General features: G+C 44.7%; 1 protein-coding gene across 3 annotated transcripts in view; it reads right to left on the bottom strand.

Annotated features, from left to right (window-relative positions):
- USP22 (ubiquitin specific peptidase 22) overlaps positions 1 to 13,986 on the bottom strand; it is an 83,346-nt gene that overhangs the window by 63,997 nt on the left and 5,363 nt on the right. For all 3 annotated transcript variants that reach the window (XM_018566795.1, XM_018566796.1, XM_018566794.1), the window contains exon 2: positions 3,971 to 4,251. In XM_018566795.1, coding sequence (XP_018422297.1) covers positions 3,971 to 4,090 — 120 coding nt within the window. In that variant the 5' untranslated portion in view covers positions 4,091 to 4,251. The remainder of the gene's footprint in view (positions 1 to 3,970; positions 4,252 to 13,986) is intronic.

Raw genomic sequence — 13,986 nt, 5'->3', positions numbered from 1 at the left:
CACCAGCAAGGGGCGAAGAGACGCCGCAGCCCGCCGCGCGAGGCCCACACCTCCACGCTGCCGCAGACTGACCCTGCTCTCCATACCATCAGGTAAGAGCCCCCTACTGCCAAGGTAGCCGGGACCCCTGGACTCCTCCAGCCTCCCTGTACCTCTCCTATGCTACCCCCGTCGTTGTCAGACCAATGTCCACAACCTGGGCTCAGCATTCCTACAGCACACCTTGCCACTGCTGTACACCAGGGGGGGGCCACCATCTGGCGCCAACTCACGTGCAGGAGGATGGTTGCCTTCCCTGATTGATGGAAGGGAACCTTGGCCCAGAATCGGATGGGGGTCCGATAGGGAAGCCCTGCATGCGCTGCAGCAGGTAATCCTGGAGTAGGTCCACACGCATCGATAGGGAAGCCCTGCATGCGCTGCAGCAGGTAATCCTGGAGTAGGTCCCAACGCATAGCAGGGTAGGCTCAGCCCTAAGGCAAACAAACATGAGCCCTGAAAACAACAAACATTACGATGTCCCTGTGTAGCCGGCGGAAACACAAAAAAACTGACTTGGGATGGAAGGAGGAGTCTATTTATTTAATGTGGTTGATGTGTTTCCTGTTGCAGGCAGGCGGAGCCTATATCTCGATGGCTGTCCTGGAAGATGACTGGGGAAATTGAGCTCTTTAGCATTAACTCAACTTTCCATGTTCGGAGGAAGAAAAAATGCTGACTATGACCCTAAGAACACCATCCCTACAGTCAAGCACAGAGGTGGAAACATTATGCTTTGGGGCTGTTTCTCCGCTAAAGGTACAGGCTGACTTTACCGCATTGAGGAGCCTATGGAGGGGGCCATGTATTGTAAAATCTTGAATGAGAACCTCCTTCCCTCAGCCAGAACACTAAAGATGGGTCTTTCAGCATGACAATGACCCAAAACATACCGCCAAGGCAACAAAGCAGTGGCTCAAGAAGAAGCACTTTAAGGACATGGAGTGGCCTATCCAGTCTCCAATTAATCCTATACAAAATCTATGGAGGGAGCTGAAACTTCGAGTTGCCAAGTGACAGCCAAGAAACCTTAAGGATTTAGAGAAGATCTGTAAAGAGTGAACCAAAATCCCTTCTGAGATGTGTGCAAACCTGGTAACCAACTACAAGAAACGTCTTACCTCTGTGCTTGCCAACAAGGGTTTCTCCAAGTACTAAGTCATGTTTTGCTTGGGGATCAAATACTTATTTTACTCACCAAACTGCAACTCAATTTATGACATTTATATCATGTGGTTTTTTTTCTGGATTTTTGGTTGACATTGTCTCGATTAAAATACACCTATGATAAACATTATAGACCTTCCATTTCTTTGTAAGTGGGCAAACTTACAAAATCTGCAAGGGATCAAATCATTAATTTTCCTCAAATGTATATATATTTGTTTCTCTAAAAACTGATTACATTTTTTTTTTCTTTTTAAACTTTACTGCTTCAGGGAAATATTAGGGGATTGAACAGTCCCCTGATATTTCCCTTTTACAATAGAAAAATAGAGGACATAGGAGTCCTCAATCTTTCTGCAGCCCCAGCACTGAATGATCAGGAACCCTCTATGCTGTACTCAGTGTTCTTGTTCATTCATAAATAGTAGATATAGTACGAGTTACTATGCACACAATTATGAATGAACAAGAAGTGATTTGGATCACTTCCCACTCATTTATATAACTGCTACAAAATAACTCATACTATGTCCTGTTATTTACAAACATTCAGCGATCACTAACAGGGTTATTCACAAAAGGGAGAAGAGTTTGGATAAGGCAGAAGAAATGAACAATCTGGGACAACATAGCTAAACTGGAAAGTGAGCTGAATTGGAGAATTTTGCCAAATCGGCTATTTTGGCTTAGATTGTTAACTTCTCCTGCCTTCTCCAAAAACTTGTTTTGCCTGATGAAGGGGTTCCTGTGTGTCCCCGAAACGTCGCACTGTGTTATTTTGCTTTTGATGTACGTCAATAAATAGATGTAATCGATTTGCTATTGGAGTGCCGGTGCCTATTTCTTTTCCGCTTTCTCTGGCCACACACCGCCACACACCGCCCCCCCCACGATCGGGTTGGTGCGGGAGGAGAGCCGAGCCTCCTGTGACAAGCTCTCTTCCCCACCCCCGACAGTTTCTCTCCTCCCTGCTGGACGCTGTGCTGTCAGAGGGGACACAGAACAGCGCCCAGCGGGGAGGAAAAACTATGGATGCACCGCAATTTCGGCAGAAAGATGGCCCTTCCAGCATTTTGCCAAAAGTTACATTTTTGGCCGATAGGTTCGGCAGCCAAAATTTCGGTGCATCCCTAGTATCCACCCACAACTGCCACATGGGCAGAAGTGTACCTCTGTGTTCTGCAATGGACCAAAACTCCCTACCAGAACCCATGGCAGTGTGGAATACAAGGGGTTATATCGGTAGGGAAAATAAATTATGGAATTCAGGAGCTGGTAGGATTTTGTAAAAATTTTTACTACCCAGCTCAACTGACAGAGAGAAGCTCTATCGTTAAGCACCCGCCATAAATTTTAGGGAGCATTAACTACCTGGCTCCAGGGAAACTGTGCAGCCTTGGGTTATAAGACTATAGATAAGGGGTGCCCAATAGGTCGACCGTGATCCACGGGTCAATATCATGTTGGATTTTGCTGCTACGTTTATCTGCTGCTGGCCGGTTACAGTTTGCTCTGTAGGTGGCGCTCTGTCCCAGCCCAGCACGACACCGGAAACTGAAGTGCACAGGGCTCTGCAAGCAGCAACTCTGGGAGAGCCTGGCCCTGGGGCCACACACATCGGACACAGGCCTGAGTTGGGTGAGTGGTGTTCTTTACCAGAGGGAGAGGGCATTGTGTACCACAGCCTAAGTTTTCTCCACTTGTACACAGCCATGCAAGACATCTTTATAGACAGCCATTTGTGTATTGCATGTGTCTGCAGAATCTTATATTGTGGTGGGCATTAGTTAGATGGATGCTGCAGGACCTACAGACTGTGCCACCACCTACAGGACCACGTCCTCCCCAACAGTTCAGTAGCTTTATCCTCACGCAGAACGATATGGCTGCCCAGCGTCATATTGCGATAGGATTATGGAGATGTAGCAGTCAGGAGTCAGATTGATTATAGCCATTTATAGAGTGCTGACAGTTTATGAGAGACGAGAAAGGCAGACAGAGAAAGAGCCAGCAATGCTGATACAGGCCAAGATAGGCAATAGTCCCAAAGTTTACCTCTCCTCTGAGAAGAGTGCTAGATATGACTAAGGGCCAGTTTACACTAGTACAGTGCATTCATCACACACACTGGTTGGAAAGACACTGTACCGCACAAACGCAACTTCTCCTGTGTTCTAGTGCAGGAGGTGCTTTGCGGTGCCATTAGTTTGTAGATCTCATTGAGGTGGTCATTTCAAAAGAACATCTTAAAAACACAAAAATTAGTGGTCACCCTTGCTATAGATTGAGAGTCATATACAGTCTGCAACCTATAGCTGCTACACCAACAAGTGAGCAGTAGAATGTTAGATTCCAAGTCTCCTAGGAGTTTTGTTTGTTAGTCTCGTTCGCATCCAGTTTTGCAAAGGGAAACAAATGCTGCAAACTGGGGCATTTCCAGATGAGCAAAGGCTCTCAACAGGACTGCCATAGAGGGCAACTGATGGTTTACAGGCAACAGTTGACCTCCATTTCATAACTTATCACCGTGCACTACATGAATTGGCTGCCCTATTCATTTACACACCAAATAAACCCACTACAGAAATCCTAAAAGGACATGAGGGTCCAGAGCTGCAAGGGTAGGAACTTGCCAGACCCAACATATACTGTAGAGTTTAGGTATAAGTGACAAGCATGAGCATACTTTTAGTTAATGACTATAAAGGATAATACATTTACAGAGGAAACATGGAATTGAGCCGCTTGCCCTATGAAAAGTTACCTTTCTTTTCCGGGTTTCAGGCGTCCCACTCCACACAAAGCACTGGTAGATTGCACGCAGATTCTGCTTCCAATTGTCCACTTTAAAGCTGTTCACATGGGAGCAGCCGGACGGACTCATGACAAACCTACATGCAATTTCTGCGGGTGGGGGTCCGAAGACGCAAGAGGCAGTATTTCGAAGAGGAGGAGGACAGGGCTGAATGCCCCGCCCTCCTCCTTTAGCAGTTTTTTCAAATTTTTCCAAGAAGTCCACAGCTAAGACATCGATGATTTAGTGTCCTGAAAAACAAACAAAAAGAAAAAAAAAAACAAAACACAAAATTAGAAAACTGAATTCAATAGACAAAAAAAATAAAAAAAATAAGACAGGTTCACAATAAAATGACAAGTCCCTTCTCCTGCTTATTTACCCCAACTTCCTTCACATCATTTGCAAACAAAGACAGATTTATAGTTTCTGAAGCGCTTTGCCACCCTGGTAGTTCTATTTTCTTGCATCATTATGGGGTCCATTTAAAAAGTAGTGTTATGGCGGTAACAGGGGAAAAAAAAGGGGGGGTGGGGGGAGACAGCGGTGTGCTTTACAAATGCTCTGCAGGCTTCAGGAGTCTGTAGTTGTAGTGCAATAGAAATTAATAAAAAAAAAAAAAAAAAAAAAAAAAAAAAGCCCGGAGAGACTACACACCATGACCTGCATTTTATAGCTAGAATCTGAAATAGGAGCCACAGTGTGCAAACCCCAGCGGAGTGTAACAGAACAGATAGCGATATCCGCTCTGGCATAAATGACCCCCTATATTTGTAGATAAGCAAAACCGCTATTTAACCGTATTTTGCGCTCTGGACCATAGGACACAGGGGTCCTGTGTTCTGTGACAGCTGAGACTGGTGGCGCTATGATTACAGCGCCACGATCTCAGTAATCACAGAGCGTACGATAATCGTGCAGTGTATGGAAGGCGTGCGACTGTTTCTACTGTATGGTCGCACGTCTTCAGTCGAACAAGCAGGCTTTAAACCCGCCGAGAATGGTACGATTAGTGGCCTGCTTGTTGGACAACTGCCGAACGGGCCGGTGTGCACACTGCCCGTTTGCAGTGATCGGAAGCCCGCCCCTCAGCGGGCCGGGCTTTCAATGATGGCAAGTACGATCTGCCTGTCCAAGATGGGCAGATCGTACAAGCTTTTAATAAGCTTACGATCGCAAGGTGTATGGGCACCTTAAGGGCTCTATGGTGAGCTCCTATGCCGTGGTCACAGTTCCCCCAGAGAAGCGGGGGGATCCTAAAAACCACGGCAGGGGCCCCGGACACGAGCGCCGCCACTCTGTCCTATGGAGCCAAACTTCTAAAATTTAGGAATGAGTACTTCATGCGACACTGAAGGCTCCCTGTCCACCAAATCAAGCAGTTCAGGAGTAATGTGCCATTCTACTAATCAAACTTATTGATGGTCCTGGACAGGAACCTATATTACATGCTGTTGATATACCACATAGAACAGGAGCAGGCAGTGAAGGCAGTGAAGAGAACCATGATGCTAAAAAGGAAAAGAATTGATCAGCTAAAGAATCAGGGGTGAGGAATTCCCATCACCCGTTTCCCGGGACATGCAGTTCCGGGCGGGTAGTTTTTTTTTTCTACATTTAGCCCTGCTTCGCCCGGATCTCTTGTAGAGCAGCCTGCTAATCCATCCCCGGCGCCCTCCTCCGTAATTCCAGCGGGGAGGGGACCTGGGACCATGGTAATAATTTCCGGAGAGAGCTTCCTGTGTCAGCTGTCACATGTGAAGCTGTACAGAAGATCCAGCACAATACTGTGCAGGATTTTCTGTACTGGAGGGCGGGCTTCATAAAAGAGCCTGCCACCTCCAATTGAGATCACATAGGGGCTTGTTCTCCCCTGTGTGATATCAATAAAGTGGAAAAAAAGAAGAAAATTAAAATTATAATAAAAGCCAACCCCACCATCTGCCTGAAAATAAACACATGCATTGGGCATTGTGTGTGTTTGCGCTGACTTGAGTGCTGCCCCCATTCCACTGAGCGCCATATTGTGAGCTGCGCTCTCTAACGTGCACAATGCACGTTAAAGGGCAAGTTCACTTTCCCAAGTAATTTGGGTAAATGTAATTACCCGCTTAAAGCTGACGAACAGAGTGAACCTACCCAACAGGGACACAAACATCACAAAAAAAACCTGACCAGGTGTTCTAGCCCCTCAACACTAATAAAAATGTTTAGCTTTAGATACACTTTAAAGTTAACCTGTCCTAGCCAAAACTAAAAAAATAAGTTTGCTGGTCAGGGGCGTAACTAGAAATCACAGGGCCCCATAGCAAAATTTTGTATGGGGCCCCGTGATTGCTAGTTATGCCACTTGCAGAGCCCACCATAGACTCTCTATGGTGGGCTCTGCAAGGTCTCAGTTGCGCTGTACGCTTCTTACCGGTCACCTCCGTGGTCGCCGCCGGGCACCTGCCTCCTCTTCCGTTCCCGGGCTCCACCTCCTATCGACGGGCCCCACCTCCTTACATCACTGGCCCCACCTGCTCTTAGATCGCTGCCCAGTGATGTGAGAGGAGGCGGGGTTGCTGTTAGGCAGGCCCCGCCTCCTTTACCGGAAATGCCGGTGATCGATCGAAAGTTCGAACTTATCGAGTTCTGGGACCGGAATTCATGCGGTCCCACAACTCGATAAGTTTGGACTATCGATAGAACACCGGTGTAACCAGCCTATTCTGCCGGCTGTCACTGACACAGCTCCGCAGCGGCTGTGAGTGGGAACGTTTTCCTTCACAGCAGCTGCTGAGCTATGTCAGTGACAGCCAGCACCCGAGACGCCATAGCGACCCACACGGCATCAGAGGGATGCCTGGCCGGGCCCCCCTGTGCACGGGCCCCATAGCGGCCGCCTGGGTCGCTATGGCGATTGTTACGCCACTGTTGCTGGTAGAGCACAGGCATGAACTCATGGTAATCTATAAACCCATTCCTTTATGCCTGGGATGTACGGGGCATGACTTCTCAGCCCATATGTGCCCAGAAACACCCCTGGCTCTAAACAGGTACTTGACTGCCAGTCCTCTCGTGGCATATGAGAAACTGAATCCCTGTATTTAGCCTAGGGCTAGAATCAAGTAACCTTCCCAGGAACAAAAACATTTTTTGCAGGTACCACAAATCCAGATTCTATACCTGTCCGCAAAACACCTGCAAGTACTTATCTTGCCAATTCTGTTAGCATAGGAGTATAGAACCTTAAAGAGGAACAAATACACCTGTAGAAAACGTTTAGTAATGACAAGCTACAAACACATACTTCTAAATAATTGCAGGCTTTGTATACCTTATTTTTCTTTTCTACCCATTCTTCTCACAGTGGCCATTTTTATACCTTACCTTTACTTCCTGGAACTCTAGCACATGTGACCATGCACATCATCTCAGGGGAGGAAAATTTCTCTCCCTGAGATGTCATGAGATTAGATTTCCCAGCAATGCTCTGCTGATTTAACCTTCCCAGGATGCAATGCCTGGGCACAAATACATATTATGCCAGAGGACCAGGAAGTAGAAAAAGAAATTGTAAGTAAAATAAAAATATGTTTAACTAATGAATGCAAGAGAATTTCATATCAGCATGCAGAGTTGTATCCTGATATGATTTATAGTGATTTAACATGTAGAAATTATCAGTTGCCTAAACATAATAGCTTATTGTTACAATTAATAAAAATTATTGTCTGAGGATCCATTAAAGTCAAAAACTTTTTTCCCTCCCCCCAATATTAAAGCACTTACCTTAAATTATGTCTCTTAATCCGATCTTCCTCTTTCCTGTCCTTTTCAGCCTTTCCTCCAGCGCTGCTGCGGGTCTGCGATGCAGCGCCAACTTCTGTCCTTGCTCGCACTTCCTGTCCCACGGTGACTGCATGCGGGTGCACGCATCCATATACTTACCTTGCGTCTCTCCTAGTCTCCCGGCCAAAAATCCGAACTACGCATGCGCCTGCCGCAAGCTGAGCATTTGCGGACGGGAGCGCGTGTCGAAAACGGGTAAATTTAAACCGCTTTTAAAAAGCATTTTTTTCCCCCAAACTTTTTGCATATATCTACTGCTTGACAGCAGTAGATGTATGCAAAAAAACGTGAGGGTTTAGAAACCTTTTAATGTGTGTGTTGTGGTAACATGTGAAACAATGCAGTTTACTGTGGTGCACAGGTTGCGTATGAGCGTTCCCAATTTTAGAAGGCACCCTAATGCACCTGAACTACAGCAGACCACAGAGCAAGAAGTGCATCACTGTGGGCTGAACAAAAATAGTGCTTGAGTGATTTCTCCTGTTGAGTGATGGATTCTGTTCAAAATAAATGGGCTAGTGTGACAATATATAATAACGCATTTTGTTTGTGTATGCGTTTTTGAAACGCAATATAGGAACAGTCTCCAATTTTGCTTCAAGTCCATGGGAAGGCAAATGTACAATATTAGGTTTACATGCAATCTCAATTTTCTTTTCTAGGGGTAACAAATATGTCCATGTAATTTTAAAATATATCTTGATAGAAGAAATAATTTCTTTATATTCTTTCTTTGCTTTACTGACATACCAAAGCCATGCAGGTATACAGGAGGCAAGTGCTTTTCATGTAATCACCTTTTAGGAGGAACAGGACATTGCTCCAATGATCTGTAAAGGCGACAACAAATTTGTCCATATCTTTAATAGACAGCGTTTCCAAAGGAACGAGTGGCGATTATTTCACACATATGCAACTGGACGTCATTTAGCTTGCTATAGATGTATCAAATAGTTGCCATCATATTTTTCAGCATGAAAAACTGGTTTAGCCAATTTTTATTTTACCCTTTTTAATTATTGAACAAAGAGATCAATGCAACAAAGATTGGATCCAGGGTTTTAATGGAAGACGACGTAATTTCAATATACTTCTAGGCAACAAGGTTTGAAACGGAGTACTTAAGCCTGTTGGTAAAAAACACAATTTTCTCTATGGTACAACGTAATACAGAGAAAAGGGAACCACCAGTGAGAAAGTCCGTATCCAGAAGGAAAATGCCTCAGGACATCATAATTGCATTATTATTTAGTGCTGGAGCAATTTATCATGGCCCACCAACACTGGCAGTAGGTTAAGACGAATGGTACCCTCAGGAGAGAAGGCAAAAGGATAACCTTCTAAAAGGAGAGTAGGCTTATCCACAAAAGGTATTACAATAAGACAATAGGATAAGGAAAAAGATATAAAAACAAGGATCGCAGGAGGGAGGAAAGAAGGGTTGGATGGAAGGGAGGTCCAGAGGATGGGGAGATGGAGTGCTAGGAGTTGAAGTAGGTGCATGGTTTGTGGTAAGGGTAGAGCATAATCAAGCCATAGCTGCCAGATGTGACAGTACTGAAATTTGAGCATCTCATTACTAAATTATAAATTCTCCCTCGGTAGTTTGTTTAGACATTATCAAGTCTAGCTCCAGATCTGCTAAGCTGGTTGATCTTTGATCATTTAAAGCCCTTTGCACTAAAACCCGATTGATTACCTAAAGCTTTCTCTAGGCCTAGTGTGGATTAGGCTTAGTAGTCTTGTTTACGATAGGTCAATAGATACTTTTCCTTGGTGCGCTCCTTACCCAAAGCCCCTTGTAATGGGGGGGTGCTCGCAGTGATTGCGGATGGCGCCGCAAATATCAAAATGTAGAAATGTCCTCAGCACGCCAAAAACCTTTTAGGATAGCAGAATGTTAATTTATTTGAAATTACTTTTCATAAACAAGTGCTTTGGCTAGCGCAGGGTCCCTTCATCAGACTTGGTATTAATGCTAAACCTGATGAAGGGTCCATGCCCGGCCCCGAAAGCGCTTGTTTACATGACAAGGTACTTCAAATAAATGAACTTTCTGCAATCCTAAAAGGATTTTGGCATGCTGGTGACATTTCTACATTTTGATATTTGCGGCGCCATCTGCAATCACTGCGAGCACCCCCCCATTACAAGGGGCTTTGGGTAAGGAGCGCACTAAGGAAAAGTATCTATTGACCTATCGTAAACACATTTTGTTTACGATAGGTGTCGCAAATAGCTAATACCACAGTAATTGTCCTGCACAGGTCAGCTAATTCCCTACAGACCGTCTGGTGGATAAGGAATATGCGGTATCCGACAGTCATAAAATGGGAGTTGGATCTTGTCAATCCTAATCTACATATATCATGGGTGGGTTACGATGGTCAGAGGCCTGACAAGCCACATTAACCCTCCTGGGCCAGCCATAATTAACATGCATGCCAAGTTTGGGATTGATCTGAAGCCAATTTCATGAAACACAATGATCAATGAACTTAATAATCGGCTAACTAATCGATTTTGAAAATAATCGTTAGCTGCAGCTCTACAATAGTTTATTTAGGACTAAACTATGAATATATTAAAATTAAGATTTACAGTTTGGGAGGAGCAGAGAAGGACATTGTAAAAGACTTAGCCCTCCTGCTTACCCCTCCCCAGCCCTGCCTTATGGGCCGACTCAGTAACACCCCCTAGAGGACCAACAAAAAACTGCTGCAAAAGGCAGCTGAGAAGCTTGTTGTACCATACAAAAAATGCTACTCGTAACACCCACAGAATGTTTTTTGTGCCATCAAAAGAAGTGCATTACCATCAAGAACGTCTGCTTTACTTTGAGAGAGCCATCCAGATCCATCTTATGTTGCACTGACTGACTACAAAACTCAGGACTGTTCCAACAACTATGAGGTGAGTGATTTACACGAATACTCAGAGCAGACATGCGACACTGAAACTGTCACACGTCGATTCTATAGATCGGGAAGTGAGCGAAAACTTACCATCGCTCACTTCCAGATCATCTCCCTGCAGAGAGCGGTGACTGTCAGTCACCGCTCCCAGCAGGGATTCCCCCCTTGCGCTGACTGGAGGAACGGATGGGGGAGGGAGTGGGCAGAAATGGCTCTGCCTCTAGATAGGCAGAGCACGCTGTCAGCCAGCTGGGTGGATCTCGATAGTATTCTCAGGATCTGTCCCGGCTGCGCGTATATAATTTATATACATAGATACATACGGCTTGAAAAATCCACTCGTCCGCGACGAGAGGACGGTGGAGCCCGACAAGCAGCTTCCCGGCCGTTGTAATTACACAGCCGGCAGCTTTACATTCAAGCGATCGGGCATCTCTAGAGGCGCTCGATCGCTTGTATTAGCAGCTGTCACTGCCGTTCCCGAGATCCGCTGTGCCTGATGCGGCCAGGACCGGCACGGCTCTCTGACAGGAGATCAGTATACGGTCTCCCTTTGATCTTCTCTCAGTCCTTGAATGCAGGAAGTGATGTATATGGTCACTCTCCAGCTACAGAAGCTGATGAAGCCGATCTCTGCTTCATCAGCTTCTCTGGGGGTCCCTAGGTGACATTAGGGGTCTTTGAGACCCCTGATGTCTCCATAAAGAGGACCTGTCATGTAAATTGGCTATCACATAGGGGGCTTCTTAGCCCCCTATGTAATAGCAATAAAGTTGTGTAAAAAAATAAAAACAAAAATTAAAGAATCATAAATTTTTTAAAAAAAGCATTAAAAAAATTAAGAAAAAAAATAAATAAAGTCCCCGCCCCCACATACACACGCAGATATGAGTCGGGTGCACCTACGTGCGAAAACGACGATTGCGCCTATTGTGCTGCACATGTTACATATCGTCGGAGTGAGAGCAATAATTTTAGGGCCATTAATAACTGATAACACTAAACTGATGAGCAGTAAAAGAGTTTTAAGCGTCGCTTATGGGCGTTTTGCGATTTTGCGGGCGCACGCAATTTTAAGGCTTGGCATGTTTGGTGTCTATTTACCCGACTTTTATGTTTTACCAAAAATATGGGTAAGAAACAATGTTTTATAACAGAACGTAGGGAAACTTTTCTCTTTCACGGTACTTTTTTCATTATATAGTAAAAAATATGAATGCCTATTTTTTTGCCATACCAGCGATACCTTTGGCAGCCTTTTACAGCCGTCTAGATCACTCACAGTGTAAAGCCAGTAGTCAGCTTTACACACGTAAGCGAGCTGCCGGCTGCTACAGTAACCAAGAATCTGCTAACCAGGCCCACTGCTGCTGCCATATAGCACCAGGAGCAAAAGGTTAAGCTAAGATCACTAGATTAAAAAAAAAAAGCTCAGCTAAAATGCTCTTTTTACTTACCTAAAGCCACAGACACCTGATAGTCCACTTCCGGGTCTTCTCTTTGCTTCAGTTTAACTGAGATGGGATTCTTCGTTGGGTGTGCACATAACTGCCTATGTAACACAACACTTCAAACTCGCTGTCCAGCAGCAGGATCCTCAGGTTCCAGAAGAGGAGTGACATTAGTGCGATGGGGGCTGCTGGTAACCAGCCATTGCAGTCGCATCTGCAACAGGAGGATTAGCTTCCCCTGCACTTGGAAACAAGGTGCTGGCAAGAGACCCTGACAGCAGGCTTAGGTGAGCAAATCTTAATTGACACACCAACAAAGTAAAAAAAAAAAAAAAAAATACAGGATGGATTAGAGGGTTCATATTTTGCCCAGAATTTTGCTTTGAAGGCCCATTCACAGCAGCCCAGTCAGCTGCTACAAGTTAAGTGTGTTGTTACAGCAGCAAAATTAAATAAAATGCTCAACACATCAAAACAAAAAAATGTAAGCATGCCTTTTTTTGGCAGTGCATTGTGCTGGACCACAACACAAATGAGCTGCATGAGGTGTTAAGGTGACATTCATTCTGAATGGCACCATACCTCATCAACGAGCGTTACCGCGCCTTGCAGAAACAAAACAAAAAAAAGTGGGGTTTAGATACAGTGGCGACTTGCTTCCAAGATTGTATTAACCATCCTATCCATACAGAAAATGTACTTAACTATTCAATGTACAGTTGACAACGAAAAAAGGCAATTGCTCGCAAATTGAAGCGGTTTACAAATTTATTGAGCTGCAATAATGACCCGTTTTCAAAGGTGCGAGCTCTGGGGCTGTCAACCCCACCCAAAGTCTGAACAATTCTCAACTCCAGTTCCCATTTTCGTTTCGTGAAGGATCCCTTTCATCTCCAACTGGAATAGGGTGTTCTTTGCTGTGAACTGACAAAGCATGGAATCGTTTTTTTTTTCCTAATAAAAAAAAAGTCGAGTGTTTTCTTAAAACAAAATATAAAAAGGGCTACCTATGCGACTACTGCATAACAGAATTGTGATCCAGCGATTGATCCAACTGCCACCAAGAGCAAGGAAGGGAGGTTTTCCCACTAAATCACACTGCACTATAAGTATTTTTCCCCTTCCCCTGGATCATCGCCAGTTTTTGAAGATGCAAAGTTTTTTTTTGTTTGCATTTTAGTATGAACCCAACAGACACTTTCAGTGCTATTCACAAAAGGGTGAAGAGTTTGGAGAAGGCAGGAGAAGGGAACAAGCTAGGACAACCTACCCGAGCTGGTAAGTGAGCTGAATTGGAGAATTTTTTCAAATCAGCCATTTTAGCCTAGATTGTTCACTTCTGCCTTTTCCAAACTCTACACCCTTTATTAAATAACTGTTTATTTTAACCTATGCAAAATAGGATGGAGCCATGTGTGGTATCAAACACTTTCTATCTCCATGTGCTGGCCTTAGAGATTCTGTCCTTTGGGAAAAAAGGTTCTGTCAATGCACAAAAGACAGAAGTACAAGCAACCAATGGCGTCTTGTTTGTGGGGCCATCACCCTGTCCTGGTTTCGCTACCTAGTTAGTCAATGACCCATAAATACACATATGGAAATAAGACTTCACTGGCTGCAATATATGAGCTAGGAAGAGGACAGCTCAAGAGCCAGCAAAAGTGGGTCCTATATATTTCTATCCTCGCAGGTTATTAAAGTACATGTAATCCCAAAATGAAATTTTATTTTCTCATTTTTGGTCTGTTATAAAAAAGCACCCCCCCCCCCCCCCAACACAACACAC

This window comes from Nanorana parkeri, unplaced genomic scaffold (genome assembly GCF_000935625.1).
Source record: "Nanorana parkeri isolate BGI_ZX_2015 unplaced genomic scaffold, ASM93562v1 scaffold975, whole genome shotgun sequence".
In the NCBI taxonomy this organism is placed as follows: Eukaryota; Metazoa; Chordata; class Amphibia; order Anura; family Dicroglossidae; genus Nanorana; species Nanorana parkeri.
This window is presented reverse-complemented; position numbering and strand designations above follow the sequence as displayed.